We start from the raw sequence: 26,147 nt of genomic DNA, 5'->3' as shown, positions 1-26,147 counted from the left end.
AATTAGAGTGGCTCCAAGAGCCACCCTAACTAAGGTGACTGGAGTGTCTCATGTATCAACATCCCTGTGCTTAAAAATGGCAGCAGGGGCACTTTAATTAAAGCTTGTTTGACAAGCTTTAAAGCACCCCCGCCATTTTTAAGCGTGGGAATGCTGACGCACAAGACCCTGGAGTCTGCTGGAGCATTGGAGCAGAATTGCTGCTCTTGTATAGGGACCCTCTAATTACAATTATTAGTTCAAAAGAAAAAACTGATACACCAGAAATACATTGCCATAAAAAAGATCTTCCTGATGGAGATATTTAGAATGTCTGTCACAACATGTAGTGACTTACTATTTTCATAGAGTAAACACTGGTAACTCAGGGTAACTACTGAGTTTTTGTCCTTGCATTTGTCAACCATGTTGATATTGAGCTTGAACAGAATCAACATCTGTAATGTGATCTTCATTTCTATTCCTGCCCCTTCATACTGGATAAAAGGTTCCAGAACAGCATAGAGAAACTCTCTACCAACACCAACTCATGCAGGGCAGAGACTTTGCTTGGTTACAGGCATTAGAAAAGGCTACTGCATGCCCCCCACAAACCTTATGTGTTTACCTAAATCATTTCACCCACATATAGTACATGAAATCATGAAAAAGCAGCATAAAGCAAAGACAAGTAATATCATTTCCTGCACAATGTTGAAAACTGCAAACTAAAGAAAGATAATAAGAAAAAAAATTGATGAGTTTATTTTTAAGTGAAAGAAATAAGAAAATAACTTTTCCCTATTTTTACATGCAAAATTTGGATCTTCCAGCTCCACCCAAAATGTGAGAAAGGAGACTATGGAAGATGCAGGTGAAATATCAGTTTTACTGAACATTCACTAGCAGCATATGTGCAAACAGGAATAACTGACCACATTCTGATCTCGATCAGACGTAATCCAAATTAATTTGATTAAATTCAAATCAGTTTTCAGATTAATACTGGTATGACTGAAATTAGACTCTGTCCTGGAGAAAGTAAACATAAAAAAATAACGTGATGTAATGAATGGTTCAGATAAGAAAAAAAATCAGCAGTCTTGTGTGGTGCTTGTGTTTATGGTAGATAAAGTACAACCTAGTGAAAGGCCAGGACAAGGCCTACTACACACCTTTTGTTTTGCATAATCTCCTGGTGGCAAGGCTTTGGCCTGGCCTGATGTACTGACTTTCACAAAGTAAGAGGATTAGCAAAATCATTTTTATACTATGCTAGAGTATGTAAACATGTATTAAGAAGCAAATCAGAACCCTTACAAAATATACCAGATCAAACTGAAGCAAACTACTGAGACTTAAAACTTATCAATTCCTTGCTTATTTGAGCCTGTCCCAAGAAGCTGGTTGGTACTTGTTTTACACCATCCATTCTCATAGTATTGTGTAGCAATTACAGTTGTTTGGGTTATTATTTTTTTAAGAATAACAGATTAATAAATATATTAAGTTATCTATACATAAAGTTAACATGCTGATTAATCGTGTGTCTCTGTTACCTTAAAATTAATTGCATTCATTTCAGAAGGGTAATACTGGAATTACTTTGCAGTAGGTACTGTACAAAACTCCATGTGCTTATGTTATTTGGCATGTTTTTACCAGCAAAAGTCTACATAATTGCTAAGACAATACTCACTGTTTCCTATGCTATATCAACCATTGATAAGTCAAACTAATGCTAAGTAATTTAGTGTTATTGTGATTGGCTAATTATGGAGATGACATTGACGTGCAGTGCTTCAAAGTAGTGTAACAGCATTTCCAGTTTGCATCTGTTCATTCCTATTTGCCACATGAAAAGAGAAATAACTAGGATTCAGGCATTTGGTTGATTCAAGTTGAGTGGTGATACCTTAACTTACCACTAAAGTTTTTTTTTCCAACACTGCTTTTTCCCAGCTACTTATTTTAAAATGGCATTTGATAAAAATAGCTATTTTATATATTCTGCTAAATATTAGTTATGCTGTTTATACTAATGTTTCAGCAATAAAAAAAGTCATTCTGTTAAATCTTCATTATGGTCCTGCATTTATTCTTGATTATCTACAGGCCTCTGATACAAATAAACATGCTTTATAGATAAACTAGCTAAATCTATGAAAAGCATATTAAAACTGTTTTCAGAACTTTATTTTTGGCACAATTCAAATCAAATCAGAATCTTTATGAAGCCTCAGGCTTCATTTTACATGTAAAAATGTATTAGTATGATGCTAACTAAATTGTTTGATATATACGCACTTGTATTTCAATTCTTGATCTCAGAAGGTGTTAATTGGGCAAATACACACATTTAAATCCATGGTTCATTTTTGTGAGATGGGGATTGGAAAATCCCAAGCTCTACTAAACCTCCTACCTGGTGGTGAAACAAAATGGCTAGAAAATGCCTTCACTATCAGCTTCTTTTCATACAACTGTAATGAAAATGATAAGAAATATGTGTTCTATGCTATGCAGGGAATGTGAGATGAGCTGAGATAATTTACAAATGAAATGTCCTGAGATCAAGAATTAATTTAATCTCCTCCAAAGGTAACTGCGATACATCTCCTCTTTGAGAGTATATATTCAAAGAATTCATCTAAAAATATTAATAAAAACAAAAAAATAAAATGAAGACTTTTGAAATCCCTTTGAACCAACCTATTCTCCCCCCTCTCCAAAAAAATGAATGGCCAAAATAAATTATCTAAAAACTGGTTTTGCAACACAAATAGGGCAAAGTTGAAAAGTCTAAGTTAATAGAGTTTTATAAAACTGTTAAAAATTCCATAGGGACTAGTCTGCAAGTCTCCAGAACAGGTAACGATGAGAAGTTAGGTTATTTTAGCTGCTTTATCAACCAGCAGGGTATGGCCTGCTAAAAACAAGTAGTAAGAAGGAATGTATTAAGACAACAGGTTAGTCATGATTCTCTTATATACAAGGTTGCCAACTGTAGTCATGTAAAATTAAATAAAAAGTTGAATGGATAATTGTTGGTTTAGAGTAAAGAGACCTTTAAACTCAGTTTGGGAATTTCTGGGATTGGCGCAAGTGAAACAGGAAATATGATGACATTATTATCAATTGTTTAATGTGAAATTCTTGTACCTTTTGGGGAGGAATTGCATATGGGTTGATTTTATTACTTTAATTTTTCTTCTGTAAAGAAACACACAAGTAGGTTTTTATGCATGGGATTCTCCTCGTATGCATGACCCTCTGAATGGCTAGTGTGGAGCCTGCGCTCTAACAGAATTTGGACCACAAAATCAATAGACGCATAGACTGAATTATACATAAACGTCTAAGAATTTTTAGAAGGATTTCTTTAGCAACAGGCTATAGCTCATTAAAAAGTGGCTTACAGTGACATGCACATACACTTTAAAAAATAAAAGTCCCAAATTATAGCAGACCTAAAATACTTTGTTAAAATGGTGAGATGTCACTCATTTTAAAAAACAAATGCCTTCTATGGTTGTAACCAAAAATACCCACGCAAGTTGCTAGAATCACTTTATTGATTTTACCAAGTGAAAAAACAACACACAACAGAGTAGTGAAAAGAGCAAAATACTGCAACTGACATTCTGCTAACATTTTGTTGCTCCATATGTCAAAGTCCTGTTGCACAGAAGACAATGAACTCCTTCACTGGGATTGTATGTTCCTGGGCTACAGATAACTATATGCAGGGAGAGAAAAAGAACAAAGCAACATTAAGATGCTATGAACGAATGACTTCTAAAACACTGAATAGATTAGAAATGTTTTTAAATTCTTTTTTGATGTATCATCAACTATTTGGCAAGACAACAATTTTTTCCAGCATCCTAATATTTGACTGTGACATCGTGTTGGAAAATGCACCATATTCTTCTCTTCAGAAAAGTAATTACTGTAGTATGACTGTTCCCTGGTTAATCTACACACAGGTAAACTGTTTCACTAATTAAACAATAAGCAATAACCAACAGACTTCAGCATAGCCTAGACCTCCTAATGTTGAACTAAATGACTCTTACTCCACCTAGTGGATAAATATAAAAGAATTTAAAACTAGATTTGACTTTTAAGAATCTAATAAAGGGAGAAATGCACAGAGAATGCCTCAAGCAAGAAACTGGCATGGGATGTGAAAAGATGTTTTGTATAGAAATGCACATTTCAGTTAATTCAGTGCTATTTTGGGAAGTGAGCACACATTTATCTAAGGAGTGACTCTACATTTTAACCCATGCAGGAAAGACTAGCCCTAAAGCTGATCACTAGGAGGAAACAAACAGGATCCGAGTCAAGTGGTTGGTTTGGTCATGGCTCTTCTGACTCTTTTGAACCTCACTTCATTCTTGCAACAGTAACAGTAACATTTTTAAGGAAAAGGCTCAGTATTAGTGTTCAATCCTTGCTAGAACCTGGATGGCTCCTTATTTCTGTCCTGTGCATTCCTGCTTATATCCTGGCTCTGTGGTTTTATGTTTTGGCTTGATGTCTTCCTTTGGATGGGAGGGGAGCAGTTAGGGCTTATTAGGACACCACTAATTCAGCAGAATTTGTAATGCTTAATCTGGTATATCCCTGTTTTCAGACGGCCTTAAATTAATTTGATCTACAGTGGTAGCATTTTCCTGGACTGCCTGACTGCCAACTCTTGCTGGTGGCCTAAGGAAAAGTTAGAGGTCTCATCAAATATCATCAGCAAGGTAGATTTTAAGAATGATCTGGCAAAAAGATTTGCAGGGCTCCCCTTGCTACAGACACTCAGAAACGTTGCACTATTTTAGTATTTTTATTACGTTAGCATCTGTTCAGAGAAAAAATCCCTAGGGTTATTTAGACAGACAACGTTCCAGCTTGAGCAAGGTGTTGGACTGGATGACCTGCCAAAGTCCTCCCAGCCCTGTTTGTTTATAATTCTATGAATGCCTTCACCAAAATCAGAGCTCTACTGTACTAAGCACCGAGAAAACAATACACTGGACAATTATTATTGACCTGTGTCATAAATTAAGTAGCAAAATAAAAGAGGTCATTAACAATGATAATTGATAGGGGTGCACCAATAGAGATTTTTTGGGCTGATACCGATGGCTGATTTTTTTAATGAGCCATATCAGCTGATACTGATGCAATTGCCGATATGCAGCCTGGCAGCATGGAGAGTGGCATCCGGCTGGTAAGTCAGTTGAGAGGGAAGGGGTGAGGGGGGATGAAAGCGGGGAGGGCAGACTGAGGCCCCTATGATGAGGGAGGGAATGGGGCTGGTGCTGAGGCTTGGGCAGGTGCTGCCCAGCCAAAGCATGGCACAGGATGGAGCCGCAACTTATCTGCGGGTGCAGAGGGAAGGCAATTCCTGCTGCTGCACTCACCCCGGGAGGGCGTAGAGGGGCATGTGTCCCCTGGATCAGTGCGTGAGGCAAAGGCAGGCTGCCATTATGGGCTGGGGCTAGCGCTGCGCTCTTTCTGGAAGGGGGGTGGGGCTGGGCTGCACTGAGGGTGGGTAGCAGCAGTGCTGTGGTGGGGAGATACAGCAAAATTTGGGGTGGCTGTAGCCCTCCCTGCCTTCACAGCACCACCACCTGCCCCAGGCCAGCATCCCCTCCCCCCACAAGAGCCTGGTGCTGCCCCCAGCCCACAGTGGCAGCCTGCCATCACTCTGTGCACAGATCCAAGGGGCACATGCCCTCCCAGGGTGTATGCAGCAGCGGGAGCCTCTCCCCTCCCCTCTCCCCATGGCTCCATCCCGTGCCGCACCTGGGTTGGGCACTGCATGCCCCAGCTGCAGTGCCAGCCCCACTCCCTCCCTCATCTTGGGGGCTTTGGCTTGCCCCCAACCCCACATCCCTTCCCACACGATAGACTTACCAGCCGGATGCATGCTGTCGGGCTGCACTCCTGGCCGCCTGTGTACTGCACTGCAACTGTGCACGTAGCATTTTTTGGCAACATTTATCAGCCGCATCAGCCAGAAAAAGACAATTGCTGATAATGTCAATTTTCCTTTTATCAGTGCCAGTATGATATAGACCAATGTATCAGTACACCTCTAATAACTGATAAGAGGAGTCACTCTCTGCCTGTAGAGGCAGCTGCAATTTTGCTCCCACTTCTGAAAATAAAGGAGAATATCTGAATGCGACATGTCAGAAACTAAGAATCCATTATTTCCCTACACCAAAATGACTTGCCCAGAGGAAGCTTTTATATATATGAATAAGGTGGCAATTCTTAACCTCCGTATTCTTCTACTTCCTAGCATGTGTCACTTCTTCAGAAGAGTAACTGTGCTCTAGTTAGTAAATGCCACAAGCAGATTTGTTCCTAGTGAACTTCATGGGAATTTTCATCTACTTGGATTGGAACAGGGGAGAGAGCTATAATAACAGGATAAAAATATTATGTTTGAATAGCACAATCTGCGTCTGCCATCTAGGGGAAGGCATGAAACAAGAAAGAAATATTAAGTGACCTGGTACTTGCTTAGCCAGCTACCAAGAGAAAGTAAATAAAAGTTTATTTTCTCAGTCAGTAAACATCAGTAAACATAACTTGTCTCAATCTTATTTACTGAGCATAAACTCACATCAGTGTATCTTCACCCTACAAGTATAACCGTCACCTCAAAATACTCTACCTCATATATTTTATGTGATATCTCACTTGCCATTTCACACTTCACAAACTTTACTGCATCCTAAAAGATACCTGACGCTTGCTGTTCTGCTCCAATTTTAGGGCAAGTGTAATACCTGTGAAGTAATACATTTTCTTTCCTTCAAATTATTATGCTCCAAAAAATATAATTCTTTAAAATATAAACAATTCACTTGACTTTCTGAGAGAACTGAAGAAAATGAACTTATTTTAGCTGCAATTTGTGTGTGTCTGGTTCATAGGAACTAAACTGAACAGGAGAAAAAACAGGGCCAATAGACTACTGTATATATCAAAAATGGGTTTCTAATTACCTTTATGGGTTACCTGATTACCCAGAAGATGAAATCAAGTCGTCAGAAATAGTTAGAGCCTCAAGAAAAGAGTAATTTGGGCACTTAGAGCTGTATATGAACTCCTGAGTTAAAATAAAACATTGCAGAAATGTTTCTAAAACTACGGAAAAAAGTCTTTTATATTTAATGCGGAAGTGGCATAGTTCATCTTGTCCTGCCATTTAAGTTCAGTTAACATGTTCACTGCACCAATGGTATTTTATTTAAATTTAGGCCCCTGGCAGATGTTACACTTAAGATGTGATTAACCGTTAATCGAATCATCTATTAACCTGGCCATATGTTCATACAATTAATAGCGTGATAAAACAGGGAATAAGCACAAAGTTATTACACAAAATTATTTTGTGTAATAACTTTGTGACTGGTCCCCATCATGCCTGAAACTGAATATGCAGCCAGTGCCAGTTAGCTGACTGGTGCTCCCAGTCACAAGAGCACACTGGAGTCTTGAAGGGCTCCCAGTACGCTCTTGTGACTAGGACAGCAGATTATCTGAGTGGCGTGTCAAGCTACGCGCACATGGGGTACCTAGCCTGATACTTGCTTGTGCAAGGGAAGCCAGGCTTATGATCCCAGGCTCCCCTTGCGTCAGCAATAAGGCATAATTGGGATCTGATCCCCAATCTTTCAGTCAAGCTTCTTGCCATGCACGTGTAATATGATAGGAGATGCAATTGTTGAGATTGCAGATCAGATTCCATCGTGCCTTTATCTGAACATCTGCAAATGGCCAGAGACAGATATATTGCATCTTTTTATATATCATATAGGGGTGCACCGAGATTTTGAGGGCTGATACTGATAACTGATATTTAAGGAAGCATATCGGCTGATATCAATCCAATTTTCCGATACAGCTGTATGCAGCTGGTAAGTCTGTTGTGGTGGAAGGGGAGGGGGAAGAGAAGGACCATGGGGGGAGGGGAGGCAGAACAGTGCCCCCTGAGGTAAGGGAGGGGGCAGGGGCAGGTGTTGCCCACTTGGAGTGGGATGGGGTGCCAGATGGAGGGAGCTGCAGCTCGTTGGGAGGAGTTGGGGGGGTGCACCCTGGGAGGGCACAGATCTGCGCAGGGCAGGGCAGGGCAGGACAGGTGGGCTGCAGCTGCGGCCTGTAGCCAGAGCTGCGCCAGGCTCTTCTCAGCAGGGGCTGGGCTCAGGGCAGATAGTGGCAGTACTGGGATGGGCTACGGAGGGGGCTGCAGCCACCTCAAATTTTGCTGTAGCCCTGCTCCCAGGGTGCACGCAGTGGCATGAGCTGCCCCCCCCCCGCCCCCAGAGAACTGTAGCTCTGTCCTGCACCCACCCCATCCTGGCTAGGCAGTGCCTGCCTCTGCCCCTTCCCGCCCTTGCTTCAGGGGATGTTGATACCCCACCCCAACGCCCCTTCCCTCCCTGCTCTCCTTCCACCCCAACAGACTTACCAGCTGCACGCTGCTGGGCTCTGCTCCTCGCTGCCTGTGTGCTGCGCTGCAGCTGCGCACATACACAGGTATTTATCAATCAAATTATTGGCCGCTTCAGTCCCATTTCTGATGCAGCCAATTTTCTTTATATTGGTACTGATTTGATATTGGACTGATGTATCAGTGCACCTCTAATATCATACTGAGCATTTTACAAAGAAGGGGAAATTCTAAAATGAAGATTAAATCACCTGAAATGTATTTCTAGGATTTTTATGCTAAAAATAACAAACCTACATGTTCAAGGTGGTTATGTTGATATATATGAGATTAAGTGCATCTCTAATATATATACAGATTATAGAGTAAATATATAGATATGAATAGCAGTAACATTTTCTTTTCAAATGATTGCTTTCACAGGACCACAAAGTAAGATCTACTTGCCTATCTACGTGGCTTTGGAATCGACATGATGAGTAGAAAAATAAGTTTGAGATGTACAGCTACTGTTTGGAAGGCATTTTCCAAAAAAACTGACCCTCCTTGATGAATGTTATCTATCTGCATGCTGGGATTCTAACATTCTGGGATCATGACTGATACAATTGATACATTTTAAACTAGGAACTGAGAGCTGCAGATTGCAAGAGCCTAACAATTTTAAGGTTATGAGACCTGGTTTTAATACATGGACGAAGGAAAAGCTTACAAACGAAAATATATTCTGCAATAGCAGACAACAAGAGTATGGATAGAAAGGTAAAAGGAAGTAGTACTGATGACACTTACAGGCGGGCAGTTGGTGGAAGGATGGCGTATAATGAATCTGGTTTAACAATTTTAATGGGTCAGAGAGATGGAATTGTTTGTATGTATGTTATTGGTACTTTTAGTACTAAGGTAACAAAATGGAAGGACTAGAATTACTAGTGAGGGACATAAAGTGGAATATTATAGTAATAACAAAAAAAAGAGGAACAACAATCAGGACTTGAACTTTCAGGGCAAGAGAGAAAGATCGAAGTGATGGGGTAATGTACATCATGACAGGTTTGTATTGGATCAGAAGGAATTGGTTTACTTTGGGTCAAAAAGTTCTATTCTTATAATGGCAAGGAATCTAAGGGCACTTTTACACATGTACGTGCTGGAGCGCCGGGTGCTTTTAAAAACACCTGGTGCTGCCACGCTTACAGTTGGATAAGCAGCGAAATGTGCATCAGCACTGAGAAAATAGCAACAATGCACTTTTGACCTAAAACACATAGAAGGTGCCTTAGTTCAAAAGCATACCGCCACCATTTTCTGCACGCTGACATGCATTTCACCACCTATACAACTGCATATGGCACAGCACAGTTCACATTAGCTCATGTGCAGAGAAGACTTGATTAATTGAATCCACTCCGAAGTGGCAGATATCCTGGGCATCGTGAAACAAAAACATATGTGTATAAGTGTCCTAAAAGGGGATGCTTAAATGCAGAATTGTTGGGCACACGTAGCAAAAGACTGCTAAGATGAACAGGGGATAGAGAACCTATCTTATGAAAGCCAACTGAAGGAACCTGAATTATTTAGCTCAGCAAAACTGAGGCTGAATGAAAATATGACTATTCTCTAGAAGTATACTGGATAGGTAAACACCACAGACAAAAAACTGGTATTTTAACTAAAAGACAAGGCTGTCACAAAAACAAATGGGTATAAACTATAGACACAAATAATTGAGAAGATTTAAGTGAGAAATTAGAAGGTTTTTCGCTATCAGAGGTGGAAGGTTCTGGACCACATTTGTAATAGGAAGAGCAGGAGCAAAAAAGCTGTTTCCTACTGCATTCAATCACCTTAGAGGTCTCTTTCTGTCTTATATCCGACAGAATGTATAGTTTGAGAAACATGTACACACTATTGAATAGTGATCTACTAAACAAAAAGCTTCCACAGCTGCATGACCAAGTATGCAAGTCCTAATATTTTAACCTCATTGCTCAAATTCCCAAACAATGTACACACATTTAAATACGTATACTTCATTCACGAACTTGGGAAATTAAGCCAAAAAAGCACCTATAGATTTGAGCACATTTCCAGAAGGATGTCCAAGGACATCAAGCATTGTGATCAAAGAATGAGAACCCACTTAAAAATAACAGCTATGAGTGGGAGGAAGTAAAAAAATGTGTTGGGATGTGTGGCGGGAGAGGTCGTTGAACAGGAGGACAGATTTCTGAAAGGAATCCAGGGACAGAGAGGATAAGCCTCATCTTTATTTAATATCATATAGTTATAGTATGACTGAGATAAATGGGGCTGTTGCATATTGATACTATGGTCATATAATAGTTCTGCTTGCCACAGCAAGAAAAAGGAGGAAGTTAAATTAAAAGAAAATGTTAAACTTTACCCACCCACCCAAAAGAAGTGGGATAAGAGGAAGGAGCTGATGTGAGGACTTGGTTCTGTGAAGGAATCCATTTTCAAATCTGTGAGTGGAATAAAAACAGGGACTGACATGTATAAGGGTAAGGAAAAATATTGCCAGCACTTTAGAGAAAACAAGTACTTCTGTTCAGGGTTGCATACCTATCATAGGAGGTTAGAAAATAGCATTTGCTTAAGGAAATTTGTTGAGCTGATGGGAATGAAAATGTGTGGTGAACTCAGAATCCAAGCTCCAGGTATCTTTAATTTACCTAGAGTGTTTTCCTCAAAAAATTCTAACATGTAGAACTACTAATTTATTCTAAGAAAAAAAGCTGGTGTTTTACATTTTAATTTTCATACTATAAAAATCTTTTAGCATCTTAGCTGAGGAGCCTTGTCTGGAACAACTGCATTTATGGTAGCTGGCCTCTGCATAGGATAAAGGAGGTGAGTTCATGATAAAACTAGAAACTTCTATATTATAAAGCTTCCTAAGAAGAGATGTAATCCCTACAGTGATTTTAATGTAATTTTCCTTGAGATTATGTAAATAGATATATCTAAAACTTCCAAATGTTTCACTACATACCACTAAAAGAAATTATCTTGCATGGTACAAGTTCTTTTTCATAATCAGAGCACATGGAAAATTGAAGATTCAAATATGCTGCAGTCTGCAACTTTTGTTTTATTATACTACCTACTTCTATTCTCCTACATTTTCTTTTTTACAGCACTTTAAGTGTCTAGATGGCTTTTGGGATGGAATCCATTGTTCTTTTCTCCCAGGGCACTTTTACATGTGCTCTGGGGGTGGGGGGGGCGGGGGCTGGAGCATGCTTTAATTAGAGTGGCTCCAAGAAAGCATCACGGCATCTCGTGTATCAGAAACCCTGTGCTTCAAAATGGCAGCAGGGACACTTGAACTAAAGTTTGTTTGACCAGTTTTAATTCAAGTGCCTCTGCCACTATTTTGTATTGTGAGGATGCTGATACACGAGATGCAGAGGCATCTCAATTAATCAAATCTATTCCAATGTGCTGTAATTACAGTGCGTCAGAGCAGCCCCAATTTCCAGCTCTGCAGAAAACTTCATCTATTGAAAAAGATTTACTTCCTCTTCATGCTTCTATATTCTAACACTTTAGTAAGTTCTCAGCTGCAATACTGAGTTGAGATCATTTGACTTTTATCACAATTATAAAAAATGAACTCTCTTTCCAAGGAGTCAAAAGTAGCTTTTAAAAACAATAATCCAAATTTTAGTCACTTCACTTACGTAAGTAATTTCACCGTCAAAGCCATGACTTGCATAAGAAAAGTTAAAAGGATTTGTCCAACTCTTTCTATACCAGTATGTTACAGAATAGCTCCTTTCTTGTTCATATTCTATTTGTATCTTGCCAGTAGTTTTTGTATATGTAGGAGGTCACTGGCGTGCCGCCTGGAACCAAGTCATCTCTCTATAGATGGTAGTGTTTTGTCTTTTGAAAAATCCCTGCCACCCTTTGGTGTTACAGGAGATAGAAGCTGAGACATTCTTGGGGAAACAAAGCATTAGTTAGGGACTCATGGCATTGGCTCGTCTTCACAGGGCTCCACCATCCCCATACCCTGCCCTAACCACCCCAGATGTTTCAAGTGCATTGGTACTGGCCTCTGATGTTGGTACTCCAGTCTCGGTCTTAAGTACCACTGCTAGGAATCTCCCTCCTCTTTCAGTTGCTTGCCCCGTTCTTTCCTGCACAGGCCTCAAGCCAGCCACCCTTGCTTCCAGTCCCATGCTTACATTCAGGGTCAGGATGGACTCACCCCCCATGGGGAGTAATCTCGTCAGTGTCTTTGCTTTCTTCAAGGTTCCCAGAGTGGTTAACTACACCCCCAGGGCAAGACTCACCAGCTGAGTAGTTCCCTCCGTTCCTGCATTGCCTTTCCCCTGCTGAGCAGCCTCTTCGCAGGATCCCTCCAGGTAAATTGAGGAATAGGGGTTTTCCTTTGAGCTCCAGGGTCGGTCCTCTATTCCAGTCTCCCCTGCATTCTCTCCTTTTCTTTTCTTCTCTCCTGCTGCCTCCAAAACGCCCTCTCAGCGTCCCTTAAATTTCCCTCTTCCCCAACTGGGTCCACCATGGCAGCCTCCCATTCGCTTCTTGCCTGACCCAGCTGTTTTCTCTTTCTTCCTCTGACGCGGTTTTTCTCTCTCCTTTTGTCCACGCCATTCTCCTCCCGGGCTCAAGCCCCTGGCAGCTTGGTTTCCCACGCAGCCTTTGATCTGCTGCGGCCCGAGCTGGTACCTTTAATTCTTCAGAGTGCAGCGTTTCTCCCACCCAGGCTCGCCATGACTTTCCCTGCCTCTCTGGGTAAGTCATTGTTCCCTTGACAGGGTGTTTCAGTCACCCTGTCACAATATACATTCATCCTCTATGCTGGAAGGCATGTGGGGGTTTCTGCATTTGAGTTTTCCAGACTGTATTTCTCTCCTTCTAATTTCTCTTTTATAGTTTTTAAATAATCCCCATAAATATTTCCTCAATTTTTGCACTATTTTTGCTGTCTTCTTCCAATGGCTTTTACACATGGACTTCATAAAGCATCAGTTTCCCCAGAAAACCTCGCTGTAATTGCAGAAAATTAGGGTTGGAAGGGACCTCAGGAGGTGATCTAGTCCAAGTCTCTGCTTAAAGCAGGACCATCCCCAACTAATGATCAATACTAATGATAAAGATATTCTGTTTCTACAATGCCTTACATTCTGATGCATCACAAAGTGCTTCATAAATTTAATGTGCAATATGCAAGCCATACATCAAGATCATTTCCTCCACAACTTACATTTCAGCTACCAGTCGGGTGAAGTAGGCAACTATCTAAAGTGCTTAGTGACACTACATGCTATTTGGAACTGTGAAATGTGTGTGAAATAATTCAACTGCAGTAGAAATTCCACTAAGCCATATGTAATTACTAACTTGTAATCAGACTGGGACATAATGTTACTATTTCTGCATTTACAAAGGTGCATTTTAATATTAAAAAATCGGACCCATTTAATTTGTCTCATCTGACGCGGCACCTCCAAACAGTAGTGTAACTAAAGGTGGGCAGGAGGGACATCTGCCCCAAGCATCAAGTTAGTAGAATTGCCCCCAACTTCTGTGAAGTCCCTCCAAAACAGCTCTTGGCTGCTGCTGTTGTAAGAGCACCAGCCAACGTGTTGGCGGCAGCAGCTCAGCCAGGACTGCATAGGAATGCCAGCATGAGTAAGGCTGGTGCACCCCCTGCGCCCCTTACTCTCCAACAGTGTTTGCCCTGGGTACTAACTCTATTATGCCACTTCCTCCAGCAGGACAGTGAAATCTTAACCCTTTTTTAGATCACAGCTTCTATTCTAACTCAAAATAAAGAGTGCTATCTAAGGGCCTAACTCAAATCCCAATTACTTTAATTTGGATCACGTCTTAAATGACAAATATTACTCTTGAGAACACAAAGATGCTTCTTACAAAACTACCAAAAAAACAATCCAGTTCAACTTTGGTTACCTGGAAAAACATAACAGGTTCCCAGGGCAAAGTGATACAATTAACTAAACATTCAATTATGCATGAGGCTTAATTAAATAAAAGTAATCTTGAGTTGTTGAGCAATCTGTATGATTTGTAAATTCATTACATACCACAACAATCAGGACAATCTGGATGTATCAGAGAGTTCATTCCAAATCCTGGGCGGCAGTGATTAACCCACACAATGTGTAGGGTACCTTCGATGTAGTATATTTCAGGCAATGGATTAGAACGTTTTCCCAGCACTTCCACTTGTTCTTTAAAAAATTTCTCTATAAGATCTTTTGCCTAAATTAAAAAAAACAGGTATTTTCTAAAATCAACCATTCAAAAAATTAAAACAAGCTGTTTCTGATCTCTTGCTTATAGTTTAAGAGGCATGGGTTATAACATACAGGATTTAAGAGATGGGTTATTACTGTTACTGATTATTGCTTTCTGATGGACTACAGCTAGCTAGCCAGTCTAACATTCATGTATTTATTGTTAATTATAAAATCGCATAACTCTATTTATTTAAATTCAAAACAAAGTGTTCCCCCATTCAATGTGGGGGAAAAAGCCTTTCTTCTTGTATTTGAATGAAAGATAGGAGCAGACAGCTGCTGTTACTCCAGCCCCAACTTGGGCTTAGGGTCAAAGTCAGAGTCACAGCTTCCTCCGCCCAGCCTCTGTTCCCCCAGCTTGCCTTTTCTGTCAGCTTTGCCCTACCACTTATTATCCGTTGCAGCTTCAGGTCTGGCTGCAGCCTGGGGCATGGAGCACATGGTCGCTCTGGCACAGGGCATAAAGGGACATTTCAGGGGAGGGGAGGAGGGTGCAGGAGTGGAGGCACCAGGCAGGACTGGCGTTGGGGGCAAGGAAAAAAGAGGAATGTGTAGGCAGGGGGGTGGCAGGGAGCAAGAGGCAAGGGTCAGCCTTTTCGACTCCCCTGCCACCTGCTTCCCTAACACAGTTTTCCCTGCTACAGTGCTGCACAGAGAAATAATTAGATTCTATACAGAGAAAATTATAATAAATGTATACATTTTCCATGTAGAAAATCTAATTATTGGGGAGTTATCTTAAATATGAAGTTGTCTTGGATTTGGGTAATTACAGTAGTATGAATTAACATTTTTTTAAAACATCACAGCTATAATAATTGCATGATAATTTTTTCTTTTCAGAGATCAATTGGGATGCTGTGAGATCCTTTTAAGGATACCACTGGGTAGGAGGAGGGATGATCCTTGTCCCTGCTCAGCCCCTATGCAAGGTGGTAAATGCTTATTTCTCCCCACCTGAACTCTAGGCAAGGAGGTAAGTGCTCCTATTTCTCTTCCTGGCTCCTGTGCAAGCAAGTAAGTGCTCCCATTTCCCTGCCTGGCTCCTGTGCAAGAAGGTAGGAACTTGCTCCTTCCCGTCACCCTACCTGGCCTCTGTGTGACAAGAGAAGCACTATAATAAATTAGTTTTGAAGTGGGGTTAATAAATTCATTTATATAGATAGAATAATCATACACCAAAACAATATGGACATTGGGGAATAAAGTTTTCGAAGTTCAGTGCTCGTTAGTTGGGTAATACCAACTGAAGATAGCTTTTATAACTTGAATTTGAATGTGTGTATGAATTAGGCCTGTTTTTAAATATGTAAATAAATCTTTTTTTTCCAGATACCTCTACTTTATTCACTATATAGAATGAATGATGCTTAATTAGCAACTATTCAGTATTTTGTTTGGTTTATATGTATTGTCCAATATGTAATTCTATGCTTTATTTACTATGAATAGTTCAAGTCCTCTTATGAAGACATAATTATTACTTTCTCCAGTCAATTGTCTGTGGCTCTTAGGTGCTTTTTTGTTCTTCTAGGCTGGCACAGCAGCAAGCCATATGCAAAGAAGCTGTAAGAGGCTGAAGGATTCTCAATGCATGCAGAAGCTCAAAGATTTTCAACTACTTTATTTTATAGAAAGACCTCTGTTGGGCAGGTACAAAAAGAGATTTTTCAGTGGCCTATCAGCCAGAAAATCTGATCTACATCACCAAGTATGTATGTCTAATTGATCCTTCCTGCTGCATACATATCTGTTTAACTTCAGCAGAATGTTCTTGCTATACCTGCAAGAGCCATCCAGTACCCAGACTTTGAGATGATGGGAGTACAGATCTGGGTACAGTGCTGTCCTTGAGTCAGCTGGCTCAGGGGCCAGGTCCCTTTGGTCCTGGGTAAGCCAGTTCAGGACCAAAAACAGAGACACTGGTCCCCTCATGGACACTAGGCAGAAGGTACTAGAACCAAACTGAGGCACATGGCGGCCAGTCAGACCATGCAGACCAAGTCCTGGTTCACCCTGTAAAGCACCTGAAAAAATCAGAGGCATACTGGGAATGCACATAAGAGACTTTCTGACCATGGAATCAGGATGTCTGACAAAGAACCATAACTGAGACCTTGATCAATATGATCAGCATTTCTTATTTTCCTCAGTCACAAAGGTGCACTGCAGAGGCACATTTAATGGCAGATGCACCAGTGTGACAGGAGAGTTGTTTCCCTGCACAGTTTCTCACCACTTTGAGAAAAAACTTGGTGGTGGTATTAACAATCAAGATTGATATAACACCTTTGTCTGCAGAAGAGGAGGGACCTGTAAGCTCGGTTCCACTATCAGCTACAACAATCTGATGCAGAGGTTTGTCACCTTCTGCTTCCAGAGAGTCCTGTGTCTGCAAGACAGTGATGTGCTTTCTAGTTTAACAGAGAGAAGGCATCCATCACAATTGTTGTAGATTAATGAGAGGGGAGGAGGAAGATTTGGCTGCACATATCTGGACCTTGCTGCCAGGTAAGGGAGCAGGACAGCATGCTGTAGGGAACCATCAGTCTCATGTTCAGAGATTGTCTCCCTAGGAAGCAGAGTGCTTGGATCCAGGTCTGCTTGCCCTCTGAGGTAAAATCTGACATGCACTCTTGACTTTATCCCACCAACCAAATGTGAAATTCCATTTACTGGAAGGGACCTACTTAATTCAGTTTTGCGGATTTCGCGGAAACCATGAAATCCAGGATTGTCTGCAAAACCACCAACAAAAAAGTCTTATTAAAAATAAAACGCTGGCTCCCCAGTGGGAACCAGCGGTCTTTGCTGCCAGGAGGGGAAGGCAGTGGCTGGAGGGATGGCACAAACGGCAGCAGACAAGATGGTGGCTGCCTTCTCATCCTTCTTCCCCACCAATCAGCCCAGAGGGGCAGGGCTGCATGAAGGGTACCCAGCAACAAAGATGGCAGTTGCCCCCTCATCTGTCCTGCAATCAGTGCAGAGGGGCAAGGCTGCCATGAAATCACTGCAGAATTAGAACCTGATGCTGTGATCAACCTGCAAAAATTGGTAAGTTCCTCTGTGATATAGGTAGACCCCATATATTGGGTTTAATGCTTTGAAGTATAGTTAAAAAATAAGTCCCAGAGATCTGAAAACAAGAAAAGTTATGCTATTTCAAAATACAGTGATTTTTTTCAGATTTTTGTTTTTCCCATTTACTTTCAACTCTCTTCCTGAAACTAAGATGGGGTGAGTATCTCCAGAAATACTATCTAAAAATACACCCATCTCATCTGAATGGAAGATTCAACTCCTGGATGCACAATAATAAAATGGGAAACAGAACAGAAAAGTAAGACATTTTTAGAATGTGTCCTCTAACAAATACATATCTTTTCCCCAAGTATTTCTCAGGCATTTGGTTTGAACAAAAATCTAAAAGGGGGGAGTAGGCAGAGAGGGAGAGAGGAATTGGAGACATTCATCCAGTAAAAATTGGTATAGCTTCATTGCTTAAAGGGCATTAAACAATCTGAATGATTAAGTAGTCTCAATCATGTTTCATTTGTTTGGTTTCTCTGATGTTGATAATCCTACCAGCTCTCTAGCAATCCCCAAAATCTTTCACGAAAAATAGAGGAACTTGAAATTCTGCTGCAAACAGCAAAAAACCTTGCATGTTATAATGGGGAAAAGTACATTGACGTATTTTTCTTATATATTTTTCATAATGAATGTTCCTTTAACTTAAAGCCAATGACTCAGTCTTTATAAAGCACTTGTCTTCAAGATCAATTTTATCAAAAACCAAAAACTATTTCTGAAAAATAGCTCAATATTATATTGTTCTAAAACTATTACAGCCTCTTATGTCCTTTATCTAAATGAGACATTAAAATCAAATAAACCATATTTAATCTTTTTAGTCTTACTAGGACTTTTTAACTTCATAGTAAACCATGTGTCAGCATCATGGTCATTTCTGAGTGATGGAAAAACATGCTTTATTGCAAAGTAACATGTTAATAGAGCACTTCTTAAAACTCTTTTGATTGTTTTGTTGCTTTTTAAGATCAATAATTTACTTGTGTAATTTGTCTCATCACCTGAAATCAAAGGGCACTTTTACATGTACTCTGACGAACTGTTATTAGAACGATTGAGTCTGCTGAAGTGTTCTAGTCAGAACACACCAACATGCTGCAGTGTCTCATGTATTTCAAATCCCTGTATTTCAAAATACCAAAGGGGGGGTACTTTAACCAAAGCCTGTTGACCAAACTTTCGCTAAAGTGCCCCCACTGCCAATTTGAAATGCAAGATGCTAAATATATGAGATGCTGTGGGCATTTTAATTAAAGCAGCTACCGAGCACCACAGACCATATGTAGAGATGCCCAAAGGTCTCTATGGTATGATTCTTTCCTCTCCACTTGGCCAAATTAAATTAAATAATTTTAGCAGATGATAAAATATCGTGCCTAGCTCTATCTGTACATACATTAACATGTTTTGTGTAAGTATATTCATTATTTAAAACAAGTTACTGGTAACGTAAAAAATAAATGAATAATTTTTACTTTTTTTTGCCTTATTTATAGTACCTTGTTTAATCTTTTAGTTTTATCACAAGTGTTTTTCTGACAGCGATTCTTTGGTTTGTTTTCTTCGAAGGAAGAAACTGTAACAAAACATGCTTTTATTTAGCAGAATAAAGACAAAGAAATCAACATAAAATATCCCAGAAACATTAACTTCTAGGCTAGGGACAGACATTACACATAAACCAGTTTAAGTGATCAGAAACTGGTTTAAACCTGTAACGGAACAGATGTTCAGTGCACATAAACCAGTTTGAAAGTGGCTCAAACAGATTTGAGATAAACCTGATTGAATATAGTATCAGACTTAACTGATTTGGCTCAAACCAGTTTATGCAATGTCTGTCCCAGACCCCTTGCTGGTTTAAATTAAATCAGGCTCCCCTAGCATCCCTGCATGCTCTCTGAGCTGGGGGAGGTGGGGGCAGGGGGGCTCTCTGCTCCACAGCAGGGCTGGCCCCTCCCCTCTGCTCCCTGGCTGCAGCTCCAGCAGTCTCTGCAGGCATCTGCCTGGCTTCTGCTTCCCTACCTTCCCTCCCCACTCTCTGCTAAGCAGGCATTCCCCCGTCCCTCACAGATATCTCTCAGCATTAGCTAACAGACCACATGCTTTGCCCGAGCTGTGGCAGACAGGACAAAAGCAGAATAAACAGGTAGCTGGTAATGTTGCTCCGTTTTCTGATAGACTGATAAACACGAAGTTAGAAGTGATAAACATTCCCTGCTGGGCTGCTCAGGGGGAGGGGGCACCCCTCCCTAATCATAGTGTCCTGCTGGGGCCTGGCCATGCCCCCCTCAGCACAGCTCTGTGCAAGGGAAAGGAGGGTTGCTCTAGCATTCCCCAGCTTCTCGCCTGAGCCACTGAAGGCATGTGCCTGCATTTCTGGGATGTCTGTCTGGTTACAAACTGATTTAACCTAGCCAGGTTAGACTAACCTACAAAGATTGAATCAATTCAGGCTCAGGCTTTTTGAATGTTTGTCCCTAGACCTAGAGATTTTTTTCTGATTTACAAAAATGAAATTTCTGGATGTCCCTGAAAAAAACACTATATAGGAATTACTTTATGTTCAGATATGTGACTTGTAATACTTCAAAGGAATCATTAAATCATCAGATTTATCTACTTCTGATTTACTGAGCATGCCTGTGATCTACTGTGATGTGCATATTGTCAAGTATGCTTAAAAACTATTTGAGATATCCATTTCCAAAAAAAGCCCTGTTTGGTTGGTGGTAATATTTAGTTTTGCTTCTGATCACTAAGAAACCTGTTATCTTTGAAACATGGCAAATATCTAAGTACCAGCAAATTGCCCATCAAGAATGATGGGCAGGCAAGGACACAGGCCTGCATCAGAGCCCCCCTCTGCCCCCACCTTTGGGGCCTCAGCTGGACTGGGTTGTGAGGCAATCAAAGCCCAGTGGCTCATCCAGGGGCTTGGTGCAAGGGAGCCATGGGGGGCGGGTCATGTGCCCTCCACCCCAGGTCCTCCCTCATCTGGCCCTGTGTGCCTTCCTCACCTCCCCCTGCTCCACTCCACCCTGCCTCTCAGGAAGCAAGGGGAAGCTTGCATGCAGCAGCCATAGCTGCCACCCTATGCTGCCCCAACTCAGTGTCTGGCTGCATGCAACCACCCCTCCAACTTGCTCCCCCTCCCTGGGCAGAAGTGGTCAAGGGCCAGGGACCAGGGCAGGTGACTGGGGACGTGCTGCAGGGGGGCAGGGCGCGCTGTGGCAGGACTGCAGCACACAGCCGCTCCCCCGTTCTTCATCTCCACTTTCTCCTGCTCCCTGCTCACTGTGGTCTGGGGGTGTGCTGCATCACACCTCCCAACAACAAGCAGTGGGAAATGGAAGGCAGCGGGGAGGGTAGCCACACAGCTATGGCTCGTGGCAGGCAGCACCCTGCAGTCAGCACACCATGCAGCCATGCCCCGCAGCAGGCAGCATGGCACACCACGCCCCTGACCACCTGGCCCACTCCCTGGCCCCTGACCACTTCCGCCTTCACCTCCTCTTATCTGTCTGTCCATAAAAGTCCGGGCCAGCCAATCGCCGCCTGCCCTGTGGACAGTGCATGCACAGTTGGCCCGGAGCATTATGGACAGAGAGACAGACTAAGGCTCTTATTATATTAGACTTCTATTTCTTACAATACAGATAAGCAACCACTTTCAGAACAATATGCCTATAGCAGTAGTTTATGGAAGAAAGATTTTAAATGACGTCATATTTGGAGCAATGCTCGTAATGTGTGGGTATACAAAAGCTGAAGCAGGGACTTCAAAAGCTTACTTCTGAAAAAGAATATTTGTCTCCCCTATCTTCAAAAACAACAGTTCTTCATGCTTCCAATAATCAGTTCTTTTTAATTCACAAGCAATCTTACAGTATATATAGCAAGGAGAATTGGTCCAGCTAACATCATTTTTTAAAATGACTGCATGTATGGAGCTACATTCTTGTAAAAGGACTTTTCACGCTCGTGATTTCTGCAGGTCTAGCCACTACTTATTTCTTCTGTTTTCTCAGAGGTCCTTATGAAATTTAGAAGTGAGTAAAGGAAGGTAAGAAGCATAGTTCAAGCCAGACAGATGATTTAGCTTTAGTCACCATCTATACTGATCCCGTTCTTGGGAGATTAACAAGCAGCAACAGTTTGGTATGGTGAGAAATGAAAAGTATTAATTAAGTCAAGATTAATGGATTCCTCTTCAAAATTAAGATGTCAAATGAAGAACTGTAAATCTGTGAACTGAACTCTTTGTACCATATTTACACATCTCTGTAATAGAAACATTTGTGAAATACATATTAAAAGCCTCTGGAAGATGTAAAATATAAGACCTTGGGGTACTGCAACTTCTGGAAATTCACAACAGGTATGGACTTTTTGATCCAGAAGCAATCTCATCTCAGAGAATTTAAAAAACCTAACTTCTACTTAAATAGCTAGAAAATAGCTAAGGATATCTATCCTGTGTAAGCTAGATTTCTTCAGCAATGTGTACAACTCAGAAGAGAAAAAATGCAAATTGACTGGTTTAGGTAAAACTAAGGTGAAACATTTACAGTTTAATTTAAAAAATTCTTTATGCAGATGTTATAGAGAGCTACACCCCACATAAGCCATGTCCACATGAGCATGGACATGCGGTATATGGTGCTGTAGACCCATCTGCAGCACCACACACTACACATGCAGGCATGTGCTGTGCTGCCATCTTGTGGGGAAGGGGAGGCGGGGAGTCGACCCTGGGAGATCCTGGGGTCAAAAAAAACACATGCCATAAAAAAGCAGGGTGGCACACATGGCAGCAGTGAGTACAGCCCCAAACTGGAGCCTGGCCAGCTGGTGCCATGCTCTAGTTGCCAGCCAGGCTGCCAGCTGCAGGAGCACTATGGGTGCAGAACCCCAGGTAAGGCTTCTGGGGCTAGCACAGTTGTTGGCCCCAGCCTCCCCTACCCCACCTGGGGTAACCTGCCATGTACCAGAGCGTGCATGACACAGGCATTCCCTGGGGACAAGGTGTGCCACTGCAACTTGTCCCCAGGGAAACAAATGGCTGAGTTCATCTGGACACAGCCATAGGGAGCAAACTGCCAAACTCAAATAATTGATTATATCCATTTGATAAATGTTACATTCCGAGTCCAAAGAAGGTGACAGTTCATAAATAGGAGATAAGGAACTGAAAAAATGTCGCCCTTTCTGAGAGACTGAAAGATAATCCTTTTCCACTTCAAAGCATTACATTTACTTTTTGAGGGCTTCTCACTCTAAAAACAATGTGCAGCATGTGAATGAAGCATTCAAATCCAGCTTGTAAAACAAATCAGCAGTCATGTCAAAACTCAAGGAATTTCATTTATGGATGGATAATTTTGTCCTGGTGATGAGAAAGCGAATTCAGAAAACAAAGTAGTGAAAAAAGAAGTCTCAATGCTACAGCCAGGAGACAGAAAATGCCTGGTACCAGAGCCAAACCAGGGCTGTTCTTAACAACACACATGTTTTGGCTTGCTTGACTATTCTGATAATTACAGAAGGGGTACTGAAAAAAAGTTGAAGAAACTTGTGACCTCAGGATAGCAGAAAATTTACATGTCAGACAATCTGAACCTCTGCCATTCAAAACTTACAACAGGACATGTTCTGTGCTTTCTTTTGTAGCCAACAAATCTGAGAATACAGGGAATTCCTTCATAGTTTTCATGACTCATTTTTGTTACTATAACATGATCTGCTGAGACTGAGGAATTTACTTCTTCACTGGGACATGAAAATAAAAGGCACACGTTGATCATTGTCATAGGATGGTAGAGTTCTTGTTTTGCCTTCCCACTGTGGATCCTGTCGTGGGTAAAGGCGGCTTCCTTTCAGTGCCTACCATGTAGTTTTGGTTCAGATGAGGTGGTGATTTGAGAAAGGATGCTGTTCAGACTGTCCTAAATACCATATGGCATGCTTAAAGATGAAGCTCTCAGTCTATGGTACAGACACTAGCAGTTTGTCTTAATACTTCCTTGTAGGGGCAGGGGGAGTCGGGATTTCTGAAAAAGTTGTCTGAAGAGATTTGGCAACTGCCTGGAGGGGAATTAAGCAAAATTTCCCATCTATTTTTTTTCTAGCATGTAATTGTCTTAAAGGATATTAAGGTGGAATTATATTGACAGATGGCAAAACTAGGGAAGATACAAAAATAGATAGTGATTGGAGGCAGTTACTCCATAACATTTCTGCAGCAGCTGTTTAAAGAACTGACCACTGGAGGCACCATGCCATCTCTACAGTTGCTCTGGATATGCAGTGAACCTGCAGAAGCTAAGGATTCAAACTTTAAGCTACAGACATTCCTGCTTAGCCACATGTGTAGAGTCTGGACCAAGAATTAGAATAGATGTTGTTTTCTCATTTCCTGGTGATAGTTTCTGGTATAAATCCTTAAATATTTTTCCTGACAAAAACACAGTAATTCAGGGGAAATTATAAAAAACGTACCAAAATTTGAACAAAAGAACAAAAATTCTTCAACTTCAACATATGCTTCAGGGTCCTTTTATTCACATACTCAATTCATACCCTACTCAATTTAAAAATATGAAATAGCAGATGCCATTTAATTATTAGGAGATCAAATGGTTTGGTCACGACCTTGAGAAGGTAGCACTGGGGAAAGGAACTATGAATGTGATGCAGAGAATGACTATGCTCAGCAGTTCCCTGCCTCTTTCCCAGAAAAGGTATTCACCCCTCTGCTACACGCCTAATGCAAGTTAATTCCTCTGCTGCACTGCATAGAGGGAAACGACAACCAGCAGAGGCTGCTCCATTTGTTACGCTACCGCTCACAATAGGAACGATGAGCAAAAAGGAATAAGGGAACTTCACAAGCCTTGCTTCTCTGCATTGACATGCAGCAAAGTATCACTATCACTCTAACGTCATCAATTTAAAATATTTACCTACAGTCACAGAAAGTCATAAAGTATTTCTGTGGGATAATACAAAGTATATACTTGGAGTCAGATGTCTGGGATTTTTATAATATTCTGGATTTACCATATAAAATAGTCTGATCACTTAATTCCCATCTAGATAGTTCTATACAATTAAAAGTATATACGAGTGAAGATATATCACAAAATAAACTTACCTTCTAACTGAAAAAAATAAACATTCTTTGAAATACAAATACATTTTACCTGTAAAAGTAAAGAAGATTTCATTTTGCAGACCTGCTTTCTGCATTTTAACATGATGGCACTCTGACTTAACTAAAGTAACCTCACAAGAAAGTTCAGCAACTAGTTTGGTTAGTATTTGAAGCAACTTCTTCTCAAAAGAAACGTTGTAGATACTATTGCAGGGCGCTGAGTGATATCGGGCTGTAAACTCGTAGTAGAAGTCGGGATCAGAATAAGCTGCAGGAAAAGAAAATAAGATACTGAATCTTATGCTTAAACAATTTTGTCAGTAAAAAAGTACAAAATTTTTATTTGAAAATGAATTGTTGATGTCAAGTCATCATTCATAAATCAATTTGCACCTTCACAGAACTGTTTCAAGTTAAGGACATGTGTCAGACCAACAGGGAATATTTTTAAATGTTTATTATTCATCTTACCATTTCCTTATATAGTTATTCTTCATATAGCTATCTCAGCTTTTCAACTGGTCCAGTAAAAGATATCACCCCCAAAAAAATCCTTGCCTGTTGCAAGAAACCCAGTAACAGTTTCAGAAAACCCACTTTAATGAGATGCAGTAATTCATCACTAACATTTCTCTTAATTATAAAACAATATTTCAAATCTTCTACCTAAGGATGACAAATGTGTTTTAAAGGGCAAGCATATCAGTTCTCCCCAAAATGGGATCCAAGAGACTACAGTTAATGAGCACTGGCTAAGCAGCATCTCGCTCTACATCCGAGTCTCTGCTCATCCTCCTAATCAGCTGATACAGGGCAGATAAGGAAAGCCTCTCTTTTGGTACAATATATGCTGACGAAAGGAAAATAGCGTAAATGAGCTAACATGAGTTATGAGGAATCAAAAAGCACAAGAAAATGAAGGATCAGAAGAAAAAAAGGAAAAAGGAGAGATCATATTAAGAAGAGAATGATAAAGTAGACAGCTGAAACAAACAAAAGAAAACATGAAATTATCCAAAATATTTCATAGTTTCATAGTTTCTAGGGTCAGAAGGGACCTGAGCAGATCATCTAGTCCAACCCCCCGCCACGGCAGGAAAGAGTACTGGGGTCAAACGACCCCAGCAAG

The 26,147-nt window shown here is 40.9% G+C and overlaps 1 protein-coding gene across 6 annotated transcripts in view; it reads right to left on the bottom strand.

Moving 5' to 3' along the window:
* Nucleotides 1-1,453: 1,453 nt before the first annotated feature.
* Nucleotides 1,454-26,147, bottom strand: part of ZPBP (zona pellucida binding protein) — a 50,868-nt gene continuing 26,174 nt past the window's right edge. For 4 of the 6 annotated variants that reach the window (XM_019541108.1, XM_019541076.1, XM_019541084.1 and 1 more), the window contains 4 exons: nucleotides 25,068-25,286; nucleotides 19,362-19,438; nucleotides 14,554-14,731; nucleotides 1,454-3,718 (listed from right to left, as the gene is read on the bottom strand). In XM_019541108.1, the coding sequence (XP_019396653.1) occupies nucleotides 3,627-3,718; nucleotides 14,554-14,731; nucleotides 19,362-19,438; nucleotides 25,068-25,286 (566 nt within the window). In that variant the 3' untranslated portion in view covers nucleotides 1,454-3,626. The remainder of the gene's footprint in view (nucleotides 3,719-14,553; nucleotides 14,732-19,361; nucleotides 19,439-25,067; nucleotides 25,287-26,147) is intronic. The other 2 variants (XM_019541093.1, XM_019541100.1) reach the window with 2 other exon arrangements.

The sequence above is a fragment of the Crocodylus porosus genome, unplaced genomic scaffold (assembly GCF_001723895.1).
Source record: "Crocodylus porosus isolate Cpor-Errol unplaced genomic scaffold, CroPor_comp1, whole genome shotgun sequence".
Classification (NCBI taxonomy): domain Eukaryota; kingdom Metazoa; phylum Chordata; order Crocodylia; family Crocodylidae; genus Crocodylus; species Crocodylus porosus.
Note: the sequence above shows the minus strand (reverse complement) of the source record. Positions and strands in the feature narration are given on the sequence as shown.